The following is a 22,997-nucleotide window of genomic DNA, read 5'->3' as shown; positions in this document are numbered from 1 at the left end:
ATGTGGGACACAGAACTGATAGATTTTGACATCTTCATTAAAAACCTTATCTAGACCAAACGGTATTTGTTGTTTTAAATTATGATTGTTCTAGAGTTTTCAGGTCAGTGTCTGCAAGCTAAGTTTGAAGGTTGCAAATTACTTCCTTTTCTACAGCCGCATTGAGCACTTGAAATCGCAGAATGACTTGTTGACAATAACACTGGAAGAGTGCAAGAGCAATGCCGAGAGGATGAGCATGCTTGTTGGGAAGTACGAGTCCAACGCCACCGCCCTCAGGCTTGCGCTGCAGTACAGGTACGAAACTACGCAGGGGGTGTCTCAGCCAGAAAAAGAGGGAGCTGGGGAGACCTGATGGAAGTCTTTGAGAGTGAAATTGTTGCTGTGCCATAGTAACACTGATTCTCTTTGTTTCCTCCCTGAAAAAAATGCTCCTTTGGTTAAACTACTTGACAAACTACAGAACTGAAGTTACTGATACAAGTGTTTCAACCCTAATTTCAACCAGCAGTAGCAAACTTGGTCTAATAGAAATATAGGGATTTATCTTTTAATTTTTAAATACTGAATTAACTTTTGAATTAGGGGTTGTGTGTAGGCTTAAACTCTCTCTGCTGTATCTGGTCTTGAGATACAGGTTCTCTGTATTAGGGTGACACCCTTCACAAGAGCAGTGGTCCAAGAGTAGTATTGTACTCCACATAATTCAGAGTGACTTTATATTACATCATCTGAAATTGTGGATGAATTGCTTGCTATTTGGTTAGAAGTATCTAAATTTGCTTTAAACTATATGTAAAGAAGACGGTATCGTTTAACTCCTTCAACTGCAACTAATTTGGAACAGGCAGTCTGGTCTTAAGGCAAACTGTGTGCTTTTTAAAGAATGTATTCTGTTGTCATGGTTTAACCCCTGCCAGCAACTACAACCACGCAGCCACTTGTATTTAGAAGCTGTTGTGTTGTAAGGAGGAAAATCTTACAGCCAGGACAGAGCAACAAATATATTTCTTGTCTTTTCTTTTCTTCTTAATATACTTTGTGTAGTATAGTTATATAGTAGGGTACTGTATTTTGTATAGTAAGAAGGCCTGAAAAAAGTTTCTCAAAGGGATCATGTTGACCACAATTCATATTGTTGACTGTTTCAAACATGCTTCTGGAGCTCACTTCACATCAGGCCATTCTTTTCTGTTTTAATTTCTTACATTACTTGAGGCCAACCTGGGACCATCATAAGGAAGGAGAGACTGTTGCATGCTTACAATAGAAGCCATGTGTGTTGTGTTATGTCATTTAATACCCCTGCTGCTAGACACATAGTAGGGAATCATGCAGTTCAGCTACCTCTTTTTTTGTTCCTCTTGCGGGTGTATTCTCTCTAAATTGCAGATATATTTTGTGTTGATATTTTTTTCCTGTGGTTTCTTTTCTCTTTCAGTGAACAATGCATAGAAGCATATGAGCTGCTGTTGGCATTGGCAGAAAGTGAGCAGAGTCTCATTCTCGGGCAGTTCAGAGCTGCAGGTGTTGGTTCTGTTGGTAAGATGTCAATGAATCACTTTATGTATTATTTTTTTTTGGGTGACAGTTAGCATTGAAGGCAGTTGTAATGGTGAATCATCTCATGACCCATCACTTAAGACTGCTCTCCGGTCTTTTCTCATTTTTAACTAATTAGATCATTTTACACACCCAAAAAATAGGGGAAAAGAAAAAGAGAGACTGGAATTAAATAATAAAATTCACCATCAATTTAAATTAACCTACATATACTGTTACAAGGGGATGCCTGTTCTGGCAGTGGTGAGGCTGTTACAGGCATGCAACTGTACAGAGTGGAATTATTAAACAATACTTATGAGCATATGTGGCTTAGGGCCATACAGCTGTGGTAACTGCAAGTACAGATTTTGTTTGAACCAGCAACAATGACCCCCGCAGAAGTTGAGTATAGTCTATGAAAAACTGGGATTAAGGAAGTACAAGGGTAGCATTGAGTAGTTACCCAAAAAAAAACCCCAAAATGGCTCTAGTTTTTCACCCCACATTTTACCTTTGCTCTGAAATTTCAAAACATTCTGTCGTATGTTTTATTGTTTTGTCAGGGATATTAGCCTGTATGTTCTGGTTTTTTTGTATTTTGTGGATAGTTAATCTTGTGGCTAGATGTTGTTTTTTAATATGCTGCTGGCTAAGTAATGGAATGAACCACTACCGTAGTGTTTGGAGGTTGGAATCACTATTCTGAAGTGTTTGGAGGTTGTTGTTGCTGCTGGCTCCACTTTTCTGATAGAAAGAGGTGTTTGCACCATGAATGTTAATCTCTGTTTTATAGTCCTGTTCCTTGTACTGATAGGAGAAGGTAGCTGTAGTAATCTTCAAGTACGAAGAGGGGAAACCTTTAGAGAGAGAAGAATAGCACTTTGTACTGTGCTGAGGCAGGGTAGCTGCCTGGTTGAAGCAGTGTTATAGCACTAGCTTCTCAGGAATCACTGAAATGTAAATGCAGAGCTTTTAGAGACAACAGTGACCATCTGGCTTTAGAGCCACAGGACTGGCCATGGTCAGCCTCTTGTTTCAGATGACTAAGATGCACTCAGCCCACAGTCGCTGTGCTGCTAACCGTGCCCCTTATTTTGTATCTCTCCCAGTGCAAGAAGCAGGCTCTTGTGTACCTGTCTTGGCCTGTGCAGTGTGTGACATGCACTAAACGTTCGAGTGGATGTCTGAGATTTTCATCCACCTTTCTCCCAGACTCTGGTCATTCCTTTGCTCCGTATGCTAGGGAGCTTTCCCTGCTGGCAGAAATCAGTGGCCAGCAAAAGTGAATTTTGACTTGGATTTTCTATTCACATAGATGGCAGAAAGAAGTCTTAGAAGGGAGAAATACTTTGGGTTTGAGTAGGACTTCATCTCGCATGCATTTTATGAAAGAGTGCATAGTTGAGTTTTTATATAGGTGTCTGTCTACAGGTCTTAATTATGGCATTATCAGTTACAGCCCAGTGATAGAAATAGTGACAATTTCCCATTATGTAGCACAGCTGTGAGGAAGTAGTGTTTGGTTTATGTACCTTTACTTCACCATGAAATTTGATTAAAACACCTAGATAAAATAGCAGATTTTTGGTTTGAAGATTAGTCAAGTTTTATATCAACATCTGTGAGTGGAAAATTCGTGGGATTTGCTTCTGCATCACTTAGAGCTGAGCATATCCCGCTGCTCTTAGCAGAACATTCTCCGTCCTTTCTTCCGCATTGATGTTATTTCTAGTGCACACACTTCACTTAGCGAGTGTGAAGTACTGGTAATTGGTCTTTGACTCAAATAAGGATGAAATGAAAATCTGACATTGGGCAAACGGGGTTTTTTTATACTCTCTGATATCTTTGCGTGGTGTTTGGTAAAGTATGAATATATTGTAGCTTTGTTCAGACTTTCAGTGTAGCCACTAACGTGTCTGTCTTTAACAACTTGAGTCCAGCTGGAGTTAGGACTATGAGAGTAGTGACAGAGGTGGTTTCTGTCCTGCCTCTGCTGAAGGGACAGCTTATGAGCTGCATAGATGCTGCATAACCATTAGAAATTATAGCAAATTAATAAACACCAGTGCTAGTTTTCTTTTGAGTTAGTATGCATGGCTGTAAACTCTGAAAGGCTGCTTCTAAGCAGTAAGGCAATGCTTCCAGCTGGAAAGGTAACCTGTAAGAAAGTGTTCTGGCAAACTGTCAGGCTTGAGATAAAGGTGCTTGTGAGACAAAGCACTGGAAATGACCACACTGTGAAACAGCACTGGACTGATTGGAGTAAGAGTTGTAATTTAGGCTGAGGCTTTTCCAGTGTATTATTAATGTGAGCGCCCTAATCTAATCCTAATGCACAATGTACACCCTTACAAACAGAGAAGCTAGCTAAGATAGAACATCACTTAAGACATGTAACCCGGAGCAACAAGTACCTGGAGCCTGTGGCTGGGAAGGGAGATGCCTTCAGGCCAGTAGTTACCACTGATACTCGCACAGAAGTGAAGTTGCTTTTACATCACAGATTGCTAGTTCATTGTCATCGTCTTGGTCTAAACTGAGAGCGCGTAGAAGCATCTCTACTCTTGCTGTAATTTCTATCCCCCTCCTCAAAGCTCTGAATCGGATTGTTTGCTTGAAAACTAGGGGACCAGACAGGTGATGAAAACATCACTCAGATGCTTAAGAGAGCTCACGACTGCAGGAAGACAGCTGAGAACGCAGCGAAAGCCTTGCTGATGAAACTAGATGGGAGCTGCGGGGGAGCCTATGCAGTCACTGGCTGTAGCGTGCAGCCCTGGGAAAGCCTGTCATCCAACAGCCACACAAGGTAACTGCAACTCCTCCACTGCCCTGACCCCCAAGTGTTTGATTTCAGACCAAACGTTGAGTTGTATTGTATTTGCTGAACTACCTCCCTCACCTCAGTCCACTGGCTTCTTTGCTTTGATTTGTTAGTCACCATGCCTCAGTGGTCTGATTGTCTTTAGACTTTGAGCAGCTCCAGCCAAGAAGGATTTTGTGTAAATTTGTTGCAAATGGGTGATTCTGAACTTTGATCTTCCTCATAAAGGGCAAAACCATTACATTTGTTTTACTTCAGTGACTTTCTTGCTGTTTTATTGGAACTCAAATCATGTACTACTTATTCATATCTATTGTATGCAGACAGCACAGACCTATGGAAAACCAGAGATCAGAAGTATGCTTCCATTGGCATTTTGGAGTGCTCAAGAATTGTTTTCTAAATGTTGCAAATCTAGACATTTTGTTCTAAACTATTTCCTCTCCCTTCTCGTTCTCTGTTGCCCCCTTCCAAATTCTTCCTTCCCATGCTGTTCTTTCGCACATGGAGTGGCAAATGAGCATCGTGACAGACAGAGTGCATTCTTCCAGGAAAGGCTGGATATGGCAGTTTTTCTGAAGAACTATAAAATAATTAAACTTAAATGAGCTATTATTGCAGAAGTGTTCCCGTTCAAATACATCTGCTTGCAGCTTCATTTTGAGTCGTTGCCTGCCTGCAGTGTAATTGTACTCTGTGCAGTGAATATGCGTGCTTGTGTATGGATACGAATTTGGCAAGCGTCCTGGATAAATATAGATGAACGTTTTTCTTTTTAAAAGTTATTTTTGGTTTCTCAGATTCACTCTAAAACGTCATTTTAATTCAGTTTTTGAGCCAGTTCTTTATTCAAATGCTGTCATTTTTTTTTGACACTTTTAGAAGTTTATTTTAGTACTATATCATTTCCTCTTCTTGCTGATGCCTCCTCCAAAGGATCTTATTTCCTGCCTTGTGATTAGCATGGAATAGCTAAAAAGTGAGCAAAAAGGTAACCTGAGGGAACAGGGTCCAAATGCCTGGTAAATTTTAATGTTTTATTCAGAGAAGTTTTATGGTGCACTTCCAGTCCAAAGAAAGCTGTATCTTTATTCAGAAATTAATGTGGCAGCATCTGCGCTAGTAACGCATCGATCACTCGTTGTACCAGAAGTATTTACTGGCCTTGGAAAGAAGTTACACAAAACTGTTTCATATATGTGACTTGTCTCAATCCCTGTGTGCTTACGTGATATCTACACCTGCACATGAACCTGTTGTAAGTGGCCACATGTGGCAACACCTATACCTAGACTAAGCTTGTTTTCCATTCTGTTATTTGAAAGGGTCATTTTCGGTTGTTCATAACTACCTTAGTGTTTTTCTTGTGAGATACCTGGTTAAGGCATAATATTATTTTTTTTCTTGAAAATAATTTAGATAGTTTCCAGTATTGACAGAGTGGAAGTTGGGGGGGAGGGGGAAGGTGTTCTTGTTTTAGTGTTTGTTCTCCTAGCTTTTCATTGACGGTGTTTGGTAGGAATATAGTCTCTATAGTCCTTGCTTTGTTCAACATAATTTTTGGGTTTTTGAGGGGGAGGATGAGGGAGGGAAGTGTGTGTTTTTGGGGAAGAAAATCATCCCTCATGCTCATTGTTTACCATGAATTTTTGGTGGCCAGCTGATAATAAGTGTATGTGTGCACCTAACATGTTGGCCGAGTAAAGTTTCAGCGGAGTATGATTAAAATGGCGTAGGATTTCAAATTTCATCAGTATAAACTGTGTCATGAATGCAAATGTCAGTGCTTCTGTGTGCAAGGGGGAGGCTGTAGCTTGAGCCATTATCATTGTAGGATAATTTTTCTCTGGCATGGAGCAAGATATCGAACTGAATAAGGTAACTATTATTATCTGCTTTGATATATGTGGAACATGAGAGAGAAAAGCTTCTCTCACTCACCCAAAGGGCACACAGCAAGTGAGGAACTTGTCATGTGGGCATCCTGATCCGATCATCACTTACATGTTGTGATCCCTCTCCCCTGCCCCCATGCCCAGTGTAATTTGTCTTTGTCTGGACATACATACTGGTGAAAATATTTCTGAAACTTTAGCTTCTCCATGAAACACAAATCTTCTTTCCTTTCCCTCTGTTGTGTTCAAGTGATAGGTGGTAGAGGCATTTTCAGATTTCTCCTTCCTGGGGACCCTGTCTCAAAATAGAGTCGTCCCCTTTTCAGCTTACAGACACGTGACACTGTGCCAGACCACGAGTGGAAAATCTGTGGTGGTTCAAAAGGCACACACTTTTCTATATTTATCAGTAAATGTTCTGTCTCAGACTTAAAAAACTGAAGATTTTGTCTTTAACCCTCCTCTCCCTATCATTCTGGATCCTTTTTGTTTCTCTGCAGGCCCCTGCTCCTGCTTTTGGGCGTTATCCTGCCTGTGTTCCCAGCTCTCTCAACCCATTCATGCGTGCTGCCTTGCCACTCGGCTCCCTGCTGCTCTAGACAGACATCCCAATGCCGCAGACCTCCAGCCCGCTATGATTCTTTGATGTTGATGGTTTCCCTTTCCTTTTCCATTACAATAGCAATCCAAGCAGATATAGGAAAGCAGACTGCAGATTTCTAGCTGCTCCTGCAGGCTTAATGTTTTTTATTTGTCTTAAAGAACTTTGCAGTCTATAAAACTGGGGAGTAGAACAAGCCCACATCACTAGTGAGCGCTGTGTGAACCAGCATTTGGGGACCACTACACTGGAATGAAAACATGAAAACATTTTTACATTATGTGGTTCAAACATACTCTGAATCTGCAAGACTGATCTTTTGCCATAGCTGTTTTAGTGCTGCGGGATTTTAGTTTTGCAGATATGTATTGCTATCTTTTCGCTTTGAAACCAACTGAGTAAAGAGGTAGTGGGATGATGAAAACTCTCCTTTGCTGAGACTTGTGACAAATGAGTAATTCTCCCTGCTGTTCGAAATCCTGTAGAATAGGGACTTATAATGAAATTGTTGACCCATCTTTAGCTTTGGCATTTCAAATGAGATTCTGAATGTCAAATCACTGAACACATTACCGAGAATAAATGCTTGGTGAGCCACTAGTGACAAGTGGTTAAAGACTGTAAAAGGGAGCAACTGAAATGAAAAGAAATGAAATGCAATGAAAGAGCATCACAGAGGTTGTTACTGGTGAACTGAATAAAAATAATAGCAAGCATCTCAACTTATTTTGCTGGCAGCAGGACAATAATGTTGCCAATTCATTTTTTGAAAATAGAAAAAGGTCTGCAGTGTAGTTGGAAGTCATAATTATTTTAGTGGACAGAAGCTAACTATAGAACCTACATTGCCAACGAGGTTTGACTGATTGCACCTTAAAAAGAAGGAAACAAAAGAGAAGGGCTCCAGTTGCAACACTGGCTGAAAATGGTGGATTTTATTCCTGCAGTGCTAGTAAGCCTGGCCTTACCTCTGGATTCACGGGCTAAAGAGCTGGTCTCTTACATGCAAAGGGAATCCTTTTCAGTATTATGCAGTGTCACAAAATATCTGAACTCAGCCAAATGTAGGACTATATCTCTCATCAGAATCACCTCAGGATTTCAGATAAGTAGCTGACAGACAAGATTATCTTGGCTGAAGTATGCAAGTAAGTTATTTAGAAATATCCCAACACATACATACCTTAATGTTCTCTATGTAAAGCTTCATTGCTGGACTGAGCTAGTCTCAGGAGGAAGCAGGGTAGTTTCACCAAAGATTCTGATTTTAACCAAGTATACTGTTGTTTGTCTTTTGGCTGGTTGGGAGTATTCTTCAGTTTCTCAGGAAGTTTCTATCTTTTGGCGTTGTGCTGTTTTAGATCTCAAGCCACAACCTTCACGTAGGAGATGGCTGGCCCATGTACACTGGGCATCAAATGCATTCTTTAAAATGTAAGGTTGCGTACAGACATTCAAGCAAGTTTTGTGGATTCAGTTCCAACAGCATTATTTTAGTTCTATCAGCCATTGCTGAATTGCAGATTTATTTGTTGACTTGATTTTTAACAGATGAACTGAAGCTTACACGGGGTTTTATGGACACAATTTTGTAGCGTACAGAAGTTACTCGCGCAGAGGCACTGTTGGAAGCCTCATTCCTATGCATCCACTGCATTTTGTACACACATACGTGCATGCGAACACATACATGCGTGCTAGCAAATAAAACTGCACGCTATACTATACTATACCAACCTGCATATTTTCCACAAGCTGTATGTGAAAATTAAATTGACGTCATCCAGGCATGACATTGTTGTAAAAGGGATTGAGGGATGAAGCGAGTGGGGAGAACATTTCTCTTTGCTTGCTTTGAATACAACAGCAGTTAGAACGAGCAGATTGACGTTGTATTCCCTCCAGGTGGTGAAATTGTGATCCTTTCTCTATCCTCACCTATGTGCTTGAGCAATGAGAAACTGCACATCTTTTGCAACAGTTCCATGTGGTTTTTGGATGGATGCGTTATACTGCATATGCATTCTCTCGGTTTGTTTTCCTTTGTCCTGATTGCTGTTAGAAGGGAGAGCAATATCTGAAATTCATATGCTCACCAGCTGTGGGCCCTTAAATAGAGCAGCAACGGACTAGCATTATGGCTGTGGAGAGCTGCATGGTGGGGCTTTTGGGGGGGCACGCCCTGGCAGAGCGGTGCTGTGGGAGTTCAGATACACTGCAGCGTTGTTTCCATCCCTCATCACGCAGCCTCATTTTTACAGCACTCCAAAGTGTGCTTTCTACCCTGGCTTTCTGCAAACCGTACTGCTTCCAGTCTTCTGCGTGGGGGGGCTTGCTGCTGAATGTGGGGGTGGAGGGAGCGTTCTTGTACCTGTGTGTGCTGCCTGAGACAGCTTCCTCGCTAAGCTCCCCTCACCTTCTTAAAAAAATATATTAAAAAAAAAAAAAGAAGAAGAGCAGCTTGCTAGCAATCCACCAGAGGAGCCAACTCAGCTGCAGACAGACAGGCAGGCAGGCAGGCAGCCAGGACTGAAGTAAAAGCAGCCTGAGAATCACTGGCAACAGCCCAGACTGCCTTCCTCAGTTTGGACTGCTCTCCCCTAAAATATGCGTCCGTAGCCATGGACCCTCAAGGGCCAAAATCTGTGAATACCCAGTGAGTACGGGGGTCCAGTGCAGCAAAACAATAGACTTTCAGCATTTTTGCTCAGGTTTCATTCCCAGCAGGAGAGCTAGGCTTTCTTTCCTTTGCAAGCGAAAACTGAGATGAGCTCTTTGTGTCCCAAGATTTGAAGCCTGTGTAAGCTTTAAAAGCTGTCCTTCCTCCAGCGACAGCTGTTTTACATTTAATCCAGAAAAACTGTGCAATTGCTGTCTCTGGGTGCTGAAGAAATGTGCAACATGACTTCAGTACAGAATTAAGTATTTCTCACATTGTCTACCCCCGTGATTTTTATATCAATATTTACTTCAGAGAGGTATCTTTAGACTCAGTAAAGCAAGATTTATTAAGTGTTTCGAGATTCTCCAATGAAGAAGAAAGTATGAACAAAAATTTGTTTCAGCCTTAAAGGGTTTCTATGTGGTGTAGGTACTGGCTGTTTTTAGCTTCACTGCAGATGGAAATGGACGAAAACAAGCAAAGACCAATTTACACTTGTGGTAAATATGGCACCTATTATCCCTAAGAAAAGGAAGGAATAATGGGAAATTGACAGAGAACTGTAGCAAAGAACTGTAATGTGATATTTCATGAGAGGGAAGGATTTTGAGAAATCTTTGTAGACCTGCCAATTCTCCATCTCCTCCAAGGCTGTGCTTGGAATTTGTGGGAAGATTGGCAATTATTTGAGGCACTTAAAAATCAATGTAGTTCTAGCTGAAGTAGAACCAAAAGAAAAGAGAAAAATCAAGCCTATCTTGAGAGGCTTCCCCTTTTTCACATAATGCATAATATATTTTAGGGCATCATCCTGACTCTCACAGCATGTAGCGGGTGGGGCTTTTTTTCTTCCTACAAAAATGTTGAACAGCAGTGCAATTTGATACAGAAAGTGATTTATTCCCCTGCTGATAACTGAGATCATCTAGCATTCCAGACAAGCACGGTTAATGGATGACTTATCCCTCACCCGGCAGCTGATTACAGGACCTCAGGAGACAGCAGGCAGCTCTGAGTGAGGTTATAGAAACAACATGGCATTTTATTTTCCTTTTAGTGTTATTGCAACTATATTCAGCCGTGGAATGCTACGGCTGTATCAGTCTCGGCCCCCTGCAGCACTGGCATGCATGTAGGTGGGTAGGCAGCACTGAGACACCCTTGCTCTCAGACATTAATTCTCCCTTTTTGCTATTTCTCTGTAAACTTCTGTGGGGCAGACTAATGGGCAGTCATTTGTTTGATGCCTGCGGACAGGAGAAGTTCTGCCAAGTCTGATGATGACTTTTTATTGAAAATCCTGCTAACTTATGGGTTGGTTTTAAACCCCTCCAGCCCTTGAAGGAATGTCAGTGTTCCGAGGAGTACACCTTAACACGAATTGAAAGATGCTACCTCCTGGCATCTGCCCATGGAATTTTGCTCAGGTTGATTCCTACGAGTATCCGTTAAAAATATCTGAGACGATAGCTGGTATTGCCATCAGCAGAGATAAATGAGGTCTGCGATGATTCTTTTTCCTTAGCAGATGCTTGTTCACAAAGAAGATGAAGACTCAGCGGTTAAGCAGCAGAGAGAAGCTTGCCCTGCTAGGGTTTTGCTAAGAAATCTTAAGTAGCTGCCTTTTTTTTTTTTTTTTTTTAATTAAAAAAAAGACTTGTTTCAGAAGACACAATTCCAGAAAAAGTAATTCAGTTACATGTCACTAAATATCTGGCTTTGCAGGGAAGCTGTCACATGATTCAATTTTCTCATGCAGCTTAGAGAACTAATTTATTTTCTGAATTTATCACACCCCTCTGCATCTTCTGAACATTACACCATCCACTCCATGCTACGTGTGTCCTTTCTATGAACTTTTAAGTAAAACTCAGATGTGTGAATGAAGTATTGGGAGAGTGTTTTGGTGTAAAAAAAGTGGATTTCGTTCCAAATGTTTTTTTAATACCTTTCTTTCTCTTTCCAGTACTACCAGCTCAACTGCAAGCAGTTGTGATACGGAATTTACAAAGGAGGATGAGCAGCGGCTGAAAGATTACATCCAGCAGTTGAAAAATGACAGGGCAGCAGTGAAACTGACAATGCTGGAGCTGGAAAGCATCCACATTGATCCCCTTAGTTATGACGTTAAACCTCGTGGAGACAGCCAGAGGCTAGACCTGGAAAATGCGGTCTTGATGCAGGAGCTTATGGCAATGAAGGTATTGTATTTATATCCAACGGGCTAACTGCACTGCTGGCAATGCCCCTGCGCTGCAAAACATGCTCAGTCACACATGGGAGGCTTTGATGGTGATCACTGGGTAACAAAGGGTAACTTTGTTCAAACAAATAATGAGGGCTGAAAATCCAGTAGTCAGAAAGTGACAGAAGGCAGTGCATTAACAGTGATGAGCTACGTGTGCTTTGAATTAGGCGAGGGCTTCATCTGTGGCTCTAAACTTGGAATGCTCTCCTTGGCAAACCAGATGTGTTCTCTAAGAGATATGGCAACTGAGTTGCTTGAGGGTGACCAAAAGCATGATACAGCACTTCCCAAGAGACAGTTCATTACTTTACTTAGAAGCTTGCAAATGTGCATCTTGAATATTCGCGAACTGAAGCAGAACAAACTCACCTCCTTTTAGTATTGCCGTGGGAGGAGGAATGGTCTGTCAGAAACTACCATCCCTAATGCTCTCCAGTGGTTGGTCACAAGTCCAGAGCTGTTCTAGGCACTGTGTTGCAATCTATAGCTCAGTTCAGAGCCCGAGCAAAGACTGCGGTGCATAACGACTTGCAGTAACAGAGGTTTTCGGAGAAAACTCTGGTCCCTCGGGCCTGGTTTATACGTCCAGTTCTAAAGATGTGATCTAGAAAAACTGACCTTTATTGACCAGGTATAGAGCTTACATCATTTTAAATCTGGCTTCTGTATTGACTTTGAGAGGGCGAACTAAAACATAGGAACATATTAAAGGCAATACAAGTGCATGTCTGCATTTAGAAATTGTCTGTGTTTGGTTCAGTTTAAACAAGTTTAATTTCTGCACGTTAGCAAGTGCTATTTTAGTCAACTAAGGGCAGATATGTCAGGTACCATGTGGGACAGCAATTCTTAATAGGTTTGTAAGCTTCTAAAGCTATAGATTTTTGTTCAGATGTGCTACTGGTGTTTAACTGGTAGCCTAGTAATGATAATTATGTTCTTAGTGGTGCTGCCTTTCATGATGACAAATACAATTTTGCAATAATGCAGTCAATATTTGCGGTTCAGAAAAAAAGATTGCCTGCTACCAGTCAGAAGACTTAAACTTATGTTACTTGTTTGAATATATTGTCGCCAACAGGCACATACTCCCCATAATTAAAGCATGCAAGATGTACTGGAAGACATTTGTAGATAATTAGATGTATATTTCAGATATCAGACTTCCTTCTCCTCTTTCGCGTCCAGATCTTTGCTGAAATCTCTTGTACGCCATTCTTACCTCTGTCTTTAAATTGATAGGTAAAAGCAAACTGCAGAGCTGTCCCTTGTGATTAGGAACATCAACATTTGCATGTCATCATTCTGGCACAGTTTTGAGTGCTGGTAATCCTTTTGTTCATTAACTGATCATGTAACTATTTTTGACATGTGGTATCCACTCATAACTTCTGGCTGGACCTAGCACGTTGGGTTTTCAGTGCAGGAATTGTCCCTAGAAGAAGAAGAAGAAATCTTTCTTCTTGGTTCGTTTGTATGCAGTGTATGCGAAAACAGACACACATTTTATATAGGTGGCTGAAGTCACCTTCAGTCCTTTCTGGTACAGAAAAACTGACAGTACTGTTATTCATTATAATTTGTTGTACTGTGCTGGAATTCACAACTGCAGGAAATCCCTAGGATTCTGAAAAGGATATGGTGAAAACAAGTTTGTCAAAGCTTGGAATGGATTTGTTGGTAAGTGGTCTCCTGCTATAGAAATTGAGAACTCCTGCCTTCTATGCATATGCATTACAAAAGGCACAGCTACACTCTGCTGCACTTTGGCCCCAAGAGAATGTGCCACCTTGTTGGCATCCATGGTTGTTGCTCAAGTCTGCATTACACCTTGCTGATATGTTCAGCAAGCTATAACATAGGTGAACCTAAGGGCAGAACTCAATGGATGTCTTCGCTTTCTGAGTGCATGGGATGGACTTGTCTGAGCTGCAGAGGACTTCATCATGTAGCAGCTCTTAATTTGTTCCCTCCCTTCCACATTCTTAGGAAGGATGATACAGCTTGATTGAGCTACTCAAGGATTTTCTGCCTTGCTGGGTCTTACGACCTGCTACTCTCTTCCTGAAATTTGTATCTCTGTTGGAATCTCTGCTTCATCTTTTGGCACCTTCATTTGTGACTACCAGTAAAAACTGATCACCGCATCAGTCATATTGCTTCGTGCATCTATGTGTTATGCTGATAATGTTCTGAAAATGCCGTTACACCATTAGTTCTTCATTACTGATAATATGACCCATAAAAAGGTGGTTTGGGGATGGTTTCTTTCTTGCCCTGTTTATTTTTTTAGTGATCCAGCATGTAAGGCATAGTGGTCTGCCAGTACTTCTGTAAAATCCAATTCTTTGCTTCAAGCAACAGTTAACCATGTTTCCAAATATATTCTTGTCTGCAGTTTGTCATCATTCAATGGTCTTGCTTTGAGGTCAGTTGTTTTCATGCCCCACTTAGCAAGGAGATTAATTCTGATGGGTGTAAATAATTCTTGGTTTACAGCCTTTCTGCATTTCAAAGGACTTAATCTAGATAAGAAGTCTCAGCTTTCTACACTGATAATTCTTCCTCTTCTGTGTACAGGTGGTGATAATATTGCTTATAATGTGCTTTGAGACTACAGTCTCTTTGTGGAAAATGTTAAGTATCTGGTTGTCCACCTTTGTTGCAGCATTTCACGCTCTTATAGATGTATATAGTAAAATACAGTTAACTAGACCATGGCATTTATATGCTCTGATATTTGTTTTACTTCTGAAGGCTGGTGTGTTCCACCTTGTGTACTGTGATCCTCCTGGATTCCCTTTTCCTGACTTTTAGAACTTCTTGCCACTTCAGAGTCCTTGATGTTTTATTCTTCTGACATGACCGCATCCAACACGAATTTTCATTTTGAGGATGTCGTGGTGTTTCTGATTATATTGGGTCAGGAGTTTTTAATTGTCTTTTTAGTTTTCCCTCAAATTCAGAATTACAATATGACTGCAAGTACAAAATATTCCTCAATATTCAATTAATTAGTCCTGAAATGACTGCTAGATTTGGTGATTGAAGCTTGTGAATTTGCATGGGTTGCGTACGTCTTCTGCAATCAACTGTAAGAGTGACCACGTGCTATCTCCTCCTTCAGGGTTTCATTTTGTAAACGCCACTTGTGCTTTACGCCCACACTCTGAAGAAGCAGATATGTTAAATTGCAAAATATTTCATCAGCATCCTGTAATTAGGAAAAAAGGGGATAGTAAATATACAAAGGTGATGTCGATATTGAAATTAAAGTTAGATGCTATCTTTAGAAAACATATTTTCATGGAAAAAATTACTGCATATGTAAAGGCTAATTAACTCTCTAAGTAAACCTGAGCTGCTTAAATTTTCCCACATGAAACATTACTGTTACCACTCTGCCTCCCAGATTGTATGTGTCCATACCAGAATCCTCAACTGTAGTTTTAGTTTTTAACTTCAGCCTTTCCATTTCTTCCTGCTCCTTCCCTAGGAGCCTCTGTAAGGCACTGGCTGACAGTTCTTCCACTTTTCCCCTGCTTTGTCTTTGCTTGTCTGCTTCAAAGTCACATTTTCTTCATATGAGAAAACTAACGTATATGGGGTGCTTTTGGAGTCCATGATATGTCTTCTGGGACAGGATGCAAACTTGTGTATTCATATATGGTGATATAAGTTTACTGTCTTCATAAACAAAGGAGTTAACCCTTGATCCTCAAATTTATTTTGAGCTAGGATATATAGCACATACTAGGGTATGTGGTACAAACATCCAGTCTTTAAGGTAAAACTTCTAAGTGGTGAGGAAAATCAGTTCCACAGATTCATTGCTGCAGTGGTTAAATTCACCTTTTTCTTTTACGAAATATGTGTTCCTTATTTCTAGAAGTTGCCTAGCTTCAGCTTCCAGCCTGGGAAGATTTTGTCATGACCCTCCCACATAGATAGCCCTCTGTCAAGAGTATCTCCTATTCACAGAAGTGCCAAAATACTCTGCTCAAATTACTTCTCAGCCTTCACTAGGCAGGCTAAGTAGATTAATGGCTTTAGAAATGGAGGCTTAAGAAGTTAAATGCCTACACTTAAGTATACCAGACAGTCCAGTTCAACTCCTATAACTAAATTTCCCCATCATTATTTATCAGTAGTATTTACATTTTTACTGTTGACAAAGGAAATTAACGGTAAGTTTGCCTAACAACTAAATTTCTGTAAACCACATTGAATGAAACTGATTGTACCCCGACCTTCAGTTCACAAACGAGTAGATGAATAAATGAATGGTGTTAAAGCTTATACAAACATTTCCAAGCCTGAGGGTTTTTAGGATATGGATTTTATTTTTGCATGGTTGGTGATTCTGAATAAGCCAATGATTACCTGTAACTACTATATGCTGTTTGTAATCGTGCTACACCTGTGCGCACTGCTTAATCTTAATCCTGACAGCAGATTTTTGGTAGGAATGTAGATTCTTTTCTATAGAAAAAGTCTAAATATGATTCAAGATCCGTGTTTGTATAATCTTAGATAATAATGGGTATAATACAAAGAGCATTATTTTTGAAGATAAGGTAAGATACCTCTGATATTTTTGTGACTAGAATCTGTTCTTTTGTTTAAAAAAATATTTTAAAATAGTGATTTTCTCCTAGGCAGGCCACACAACAAGAAACTTCTGTCTTTCAGAGATGTTTATGCAGTGAACAAGTATAAATCTGAACTATAATACAGAAAATGGCTGCATGAACTCAGTATTCACCCATGAGGTGACGTAGGGCACAGCAAGCTCAACAGTGGGGACATGATTCTGGGTTGGATTTTTTTTGTTGTTTTGGTGGTCTTTTGTTTGTTTGGTGGTGATTTTTTAACACATAATGTTATGTGTTTCTAGGACTATCTCTTTAAATGTTCTGTAGGTGCTGGGTTTTCCTGGGTTCAGAAAATAATGAGACATTTCACAGAAGAAACTTTTCCGAAGGGTTGTTAAACACAAAGAACCTTCTGGTTCAGGATAGCCATCAGCTGCTTTTTTTGGGAGGCTGGGAGTGCTGAAAGGGTCACTGCGCTCATACCTTGTTCTTACACTTGTGCCCAGCCACTGTCAGAGCAGATGTTAAAGCAGAGGTCTGTCCCCAAATAGCGGTTGTGTTACAACAGTTGACAGCCCTGTCATAAACATCAGAGTGGCAGAAGAATTACGTACAAGAATAAGCTCTCAGAATTGAGCTTCTTTCTATGAAGTAGCAGTGTCCATCTTCTGTGGATTATGTTTATGGAAGAATATTAGCAAGAGCAATTGTGTCAACCTCCAGTTGTGTATAGTTGGGATTCTGGCCACCTAGAAGAGGGACATTAAAAATGGACATCCGATAGCGCCATATCCAGTTGCCCTTTTTGACTGACTTATTCTACCACAGAGGCTGGTACTATGAGGCAGGAATATGTGATCTGTGTTTGCTGTCCTAGTCCCTCAAACCTATTCCACTGTAATGAGATGATAACCCAACTCTTAATTCTTATGTATCAGTAAGAAACTGGAATCTGGCATTTAGGGAGCTGTTTGACAAGAAAGTCAGACAGTCCTGGCAATGGTCTCTGAAGGGCAAGGTAGAACCAAAGAAATTTCAGCAACTGTGGCAGCCTCCTCAGATCCCTGATACTCTGGTTTCAGCACCACAATAGCTGCTCTGTTGCCTCTGAGCTTATTTCTGAGGCTGATTAAGGGATGGCACAGCTTGTCGTACTCACTCTCAAAATACACCAGTCTTTTGACAAATACACTATTGTGATTATAAAAACCCTTCTGGATGCCGGTAAGTGTTCTCCATGGAAAGAACACTCAAGTAAGAGGACTGGATGAAGACCTTGTTTAAACTCATCTTCCTTTAGGTATGTAGTCCCATGAAGCAGCATGCTGATAATGTTTCTTCAACAGGAGGAGATGGCAGAGCTCAAGGCACAGCTTTACCTGCTAGAGAAGGAGAAGAAGGCATTGGAATTGAAACTGAGCACTCGAGAAGCCCAGGAGCAGGCCTACCTTGTCCACATTGAGCACTTGAAGTCTGAAGTGGAAGAGCAAAAGGAGCAGAGAATGAGGTCTCTCAGCTCAACCAGCAGCGGAAGCAAAGACAAATTGGGCAAGGTCAGAAGTCGAAATGTTTCCAAAATCGGTGTAAATACGGTTTATCATACCTCCCAATAGCAGTCTTTATCATGTTAGTCATTCTCCTCTTTTGTCTATATGTATGTCTTTTCTCTCTTCTCCAGTTGTTAGGTGGTTCTTTCCATGCTGTGACTTACGAGGACTTTGCAGAATTGCTGTTAAGCCTGGGCTAAAATAAGGTTGTCGTTTTGGGGAGGAGCACAACAAAGCTATTCTTGCCAAACATACAAGCTACTGTGTGGTTGGGCATGTTGTGTCTTGCCTGTTGCCACTCACTGGAAACAGTGGAAGAGAATACAAGCCAAACACCATCCTCCCCCTACTCCAAACACAAAATATGAAAAAACAGAGCTCATTTCTATGAAGCAGTTATAACGACAGTCTCTTTTTCCAAGTCAGACAGTTTGGAATAATTTGAGGATGAAGATTATTCCCCCTTTAGTGTAATGCAAAATAAACAGATTTCTGCATTTACATTAATAATTTACATGAAGAAATAGTGATACCTAGAAGAACTTCAAGCCTGCTGGTTTAGTGCTATATCCCTTGAAAACCTCAGTAATAAAATTTGTTTAAAAACAAAACCTGCAGCCAGTTTATAAATGCATGTTTCTTTTCTTGTTTCTAGCAAAGCATCATCTGAGTTGTTTGATGCAGTGCCTCTTTGTTTCAAATGTGGTGTCAAAAGTAATATAAGGCACCAGCAGTTAAGCACACTATAGCAGAATTCTGTAAATGTGTGAGCTGTGGTGGTTTAGGAAGCATCTAGAAGGATTTGTGAAGTATTAGTATGTTGATACACTGTCACATTGTTGTGACATCGTGATGTTTATTTCACCTCATTTTAAAAGTAACTGCAAACTAAGAGGTTTTCAGAGTTTTCCCACTAAAATGGCAACTTCAAATTAGATGGCCTTTCCTCATTTCTCAGGAATGCAGTGATGGCACCGCAACACCGTTAACACTAGCTGAGCTGAGACCGTACAACGAGACTGAACTGACTGCTGAACTGACAAATGCACTCCGGCGGTAAGCAGCTTCCTTCACCAGAGATGTGGTGACTTCTGTTGGTCCAGGGCGAGGTTTCATTCTGAGCCTTTGCTCTTACCCTCAAGTGATTTTGAGAGTGATCACAGGTTTTTCCTGTGGGACAGAAAAGGATCAAAGTTCTTCTAAACTTCCTCTCTCTTTTGCTGTTGTTCTCCAGATGATGAAGGTCCTCACATGGTACTCAGCTTCTTTCTCCTTGAGGTTCTTTAAAATTCAGATTAATTGTATCCCTAAGAAACCCTCATAATGTCAGGAATGTCCATTTTCAGGCAAGAATATGAGGCACAAAAGAGTGACATGACTTGCTTGAGGGCATGCAGAAAACCTTTAGTGGAGACAGGATGTGAAGTGTGATCTTTGGGTAAGAAGGTTTCTCACAGATTAGAACTTGGGTAGGAGTTACAGGAGTGGGAATTGCAGTGATTTTGATGACTCAGACGCTGCATTTGTCTCCTGAGTATGTAAGTAGAGCCACAGTTCAATTACGAATGGCATTGTTGTGTGAAGCATTAGTTTTCCAACGAGAGAGAAAATTGATGTCTTGACAAACTGCTTTTATCAACAGCCAGGTTTTACGCCAAAGCTTTCAGTACAGTTATACATTAACTAGATATTTGTTTGTGCAGCAGTTTTTGCCGCACCACCTATGTGGTAAAATTCACGACAAAGATACTCATTGTTTTGATAGTTGTTTCAGTACTTGTTCCGGCTTTTCTAAGACATGGCTGCCTAATATCTAATGTGGTTATTGTACTTAGAACCTGTCCAAAACGCTACTAAGAATTTTGGCTGGGAAGAGTGTATTTTGCTTTTTTGGTGTTTGCCACCCTCATTAATGGTGGAACGTCTTCCCGGGCAGCTGTGGTGTTTCGTTCCTGAAGTGCTTTTTTCATAGGTGCAACTTGTAGAGCGCCTGGGGACACTTAAGCCTGAGAGGCATTATGTAAAAATGTAAGATCGTTACCACTGCAGAATCAATACATCTCATACCATTTGCTTAATAGTCTGGCAGTTGCTGAGTATTTAGTTTGCTTGATGCAGGAAACAAAGTTCTGTGGTTAAAATAATCAAAACTGTCATTTGTGTGGGGGCGGGTAAAACCCATCAACAAAGTCATTTGCATAAACATTGCATAGAGCCATTGGCCTCCCCCATACCCCCCACATTCCAGTCCCGGTGTGAGCCGCTCCGCTGGCATTTTCTGTCTTCACTCAAGCTGCAGCTTTTTCGTGTTCTTGTTATTTGCTCCTGGATTTCAAGAAGATGCCGGTGACCCTAGTTAGCAGAGGCTTGAGTATAGTCATGAAATGTGGTTTGCTGGCAACACAGAGAAAAAAACTTTGCTTTATCTAGTAGTCCTTAAGTTGATTAGCATGGATTTCCAGCCAGGGGCCTAGCAAGTACAGTTTGTCAGGCAGAAATGGGAAAGAAAAATAATCGGATTAAACTGCACATAAATTTTGGAGTGAAGACTCTCTGTGTAATGGAAATACGACTGTACTAAATGTGATTGCTACTGCCAGTAGGGCTCAAGCACAGTTCCTGTGAGCTGTGTGGACAGGGTATTTTTCTCCCTAGTCAGTGTGCCAGCCAAATCATGCTGAATGCTTAGTCTCCTTATCCTGAAGTCTTCTCTCTGAAAGTCGGTAGAAGGTCTGCCTAGCACATGGAGAAAGCTTACTGCAACTTGTTTAGCCGCAGCTATGCTAAAAAGTACAAGTGGTTCCTAACTGCCATCCTGGATAAACAGAGCCTCAGATACGACAATGAAATTTACACTGTCATGGATCCACAAAAGAGTTTTAAAAATAATCAAAGTGCGTTTTCCTCTCTGCAAGTGCTGCAACAATGCAGAATGGTCTGAAGTGACTGTGATACCTTTAGGGACCAAGTGGATTTAACTCTTTGCACTTAGCATGGGCCAATCCCTCATTGCTCTTCCCACTTGTATGGGAAAACAAGTGCTGGCACTGTGTGTGAACCAGGAGAGACCCTGGTGGCTGCCCCTAGCACCCTTCTCACCCACCAAAGAAGTAGGACCAGAATTAAAAAATATTTTGCCTGGTAATTGTGTTTGCTGGGGCGGCAGGAGGGAATTGTGAAACAAGTGAATATGGCACGCTGAATCTGTGGTCTGGAGGCAACATTTAAATGCCAATGTTCAGGAGTATTTAAGTGCTGGTTGCAATTAGTGCACACATCCAGCAATTGGACCTATCTGTTGTGACTCCAGGCAGTAGATGCTAGTGCAGGGGACAGCAGCTGCAAAGACAGGGGCAAAAACTCTGTTTTCTTTCGAGCCTTTCTGTTTGTCAGAGAATGCGATATCAATCAGCAGCCCTGTGTGCTGCCCCCTCCCCATCCTGTCTTCACAGAGTCGAAAGCGCTGGCAGCTCCCTCCTCTGCTGCTTTCCCATTCTGTCCTTCTGTCACTGCAGAACTGTCAGGTTCTTCTCAGTTAATTGAAATAGTGAAACTCAAATAAAACAGCGGGACGCGGTTACGGTTTGGATTTTGGTGTGGTTTGGAAGCATTTATTTGTTCACAGTCTGCAAATGGCTTAGCAGCAGAACAGTCTCATCCACAGAGGTAGCCTGTCTTCTCTCTGCAGATGTGGATTTTCTCATAAATCTGGAATCTAGAAGCGTGTTTTGAAGCTCCCGGAGTTGTCATTGGTAGTGCCCATCAGCAGAAGTTCAAGGCAGGAGCAATTCTTCATTTATGGTTTCATAATGTATTTATTTTAGTAGGACTCAGGGTTTCCCGTAGCAGTGTTCAGCATTAAAACACATCTTATGGGCTTTCCAAAGAAATCGCTTTTCTTTTCCATGACCACTATGCTAACTAGTAGAAATGCAAATTATCTGCAAGTTCCATGTTGTAAAAGTTACATCTAGGTTGCTGAATTTCTGGTATTGCAGGCTAAGGCCACTAAATTTAGAGACACGTCCTGTTCCAGCCAAGCATAAATATTTTCTGCCAGAGTCTTTAGCAGTTTTGTTTTCCCCTTTCTCCTTTCTTGGTGTAATGATGGAATGTTTCAATGGACGTGAGGCCTCTTCAGTTTTTTCTTGAGTTTGACACATCCATAAATGAGCTTGTTGGCAGGAAATGTTTTATTCTTGGGAGGGCAAAAATGTATTCCCAGCAGCCTCATGGCCTGGCACTGACACCTTCACGATTGTGCCAGAGACCGGTTTTATGAGAGATCTGATTGAATTCCCCAAAATCAGGCACGTTACGCAGTCTCTGAGGGAGACCTTAAAATGACATCTTCCTTGCTGGTGTGTTCTGCTCTGCTGTGGTAGGGGAAGGGAGCCCTGTAGCTGACTTGTGTGAGTTTATAACTTAGTAGGCACACACCAGGTTATAAATGCATTAGAGGTGGCAGGAAGGAGGCAGTAAGAAGAACTCCAGATAGGAAATGCTCTTGCTTTAACAGGGTGACAATAATGGTGATACAGTTAATCTTTTTTTTTTGTCTTCTAAGTTGTTTCATTCTGTGAAAAAAATGGCAAGCTGGCAAGACCAAAACTTCTCCATCTCCCCAGGCCCTATTAGAAATGCTGTGATTGTTGAGGTCCTCCTGCAGTCTCTCCTTGTATTTCCAGTCACTGATAGCTTTCCTGTCTGCATAGGGTTGTATTTTGTGTTTGTATTTAGAGAATCCTTTATAAGCATCAAAATATTTGGGCAAGAAGGATCTCACAATAATAGATAAAGGGCCATGGCAGACAAAACACTGTAACTCAACTGACTGTTCAGACCTCAGCTGGGTCATCAGTTGGCACAAAATTATGATCTCTGATGGCTGTGCAGGGTTACGTGACTTGTGTCAGTCTAGATGTGTTTCAGGATCTCCCTCACAAAAGGGTGACTTTCCATTTGGCAACACAACAAAGAAGATATTTACCATATCTGATGACTTTTGAAATGAGAGATAACCTGGTAAGTGATGTTACTAATTGTGAAGTCACCACGGAGAGGGAAAAGGGAGGTA

General features: G+C 41.1%; 1 protein-coding gene across 2 annotated transcripts in view; it reads left to right on the top strand.

Moving 5' to 3' along the window:
• MCC (MCC regulator of WNT signaling pathway) overlaps window positions 1-22,997 on the top strand; it is a 204,746-nt gene that overhangs the window by 169,188 nt on the left and 12,561 nt on the right. For both annotated transcript variants that reach the window (XM_074569176.1, XM_074569177.1), the window contains 6 exons: window positions 157-297; window positions 1,442-1,542; window positions 4,174-4,357; window positions 11,497-11,731; window positions 17,720-17,926; window positions 18,879-18,976. In XM_074569176.1, the coding sequence (XP_074425277.1) occupies window positions 157-297; window positions 1,442-1,542; window positions 4,174-4,357; window positions 11,497-11,731; window positions 17,720-17,926; window positions 18,879-18,976 (966 nt within the window). The remainder of the gene's footprint in view (window positions 1-156; window positions 298-1,441; window positions 1,543-4,173; window positions 4,358-11,496; window positions 11,732-17,719; window positions 17,927-18,878; window positions 18,977-22,997) is intronic.

Source organism: Larus michahellis, chromosome Z (genome assembly GCF_964199755.1).
Source record: "Larus michahellis chromosome Z, bLarMic1.1, whole genome shotgun sequence".
Classification (NCBI taxonomy): Eukaryota; Metazoa; Chordata; class Aves; order Charadriiformes; family Laridae; genus Larus; species Larus michahellis.
Note: the sequence above shows the minus strand (reverse complement) of the source record. Positions and strands in the feature narration are given on the sequence as shown.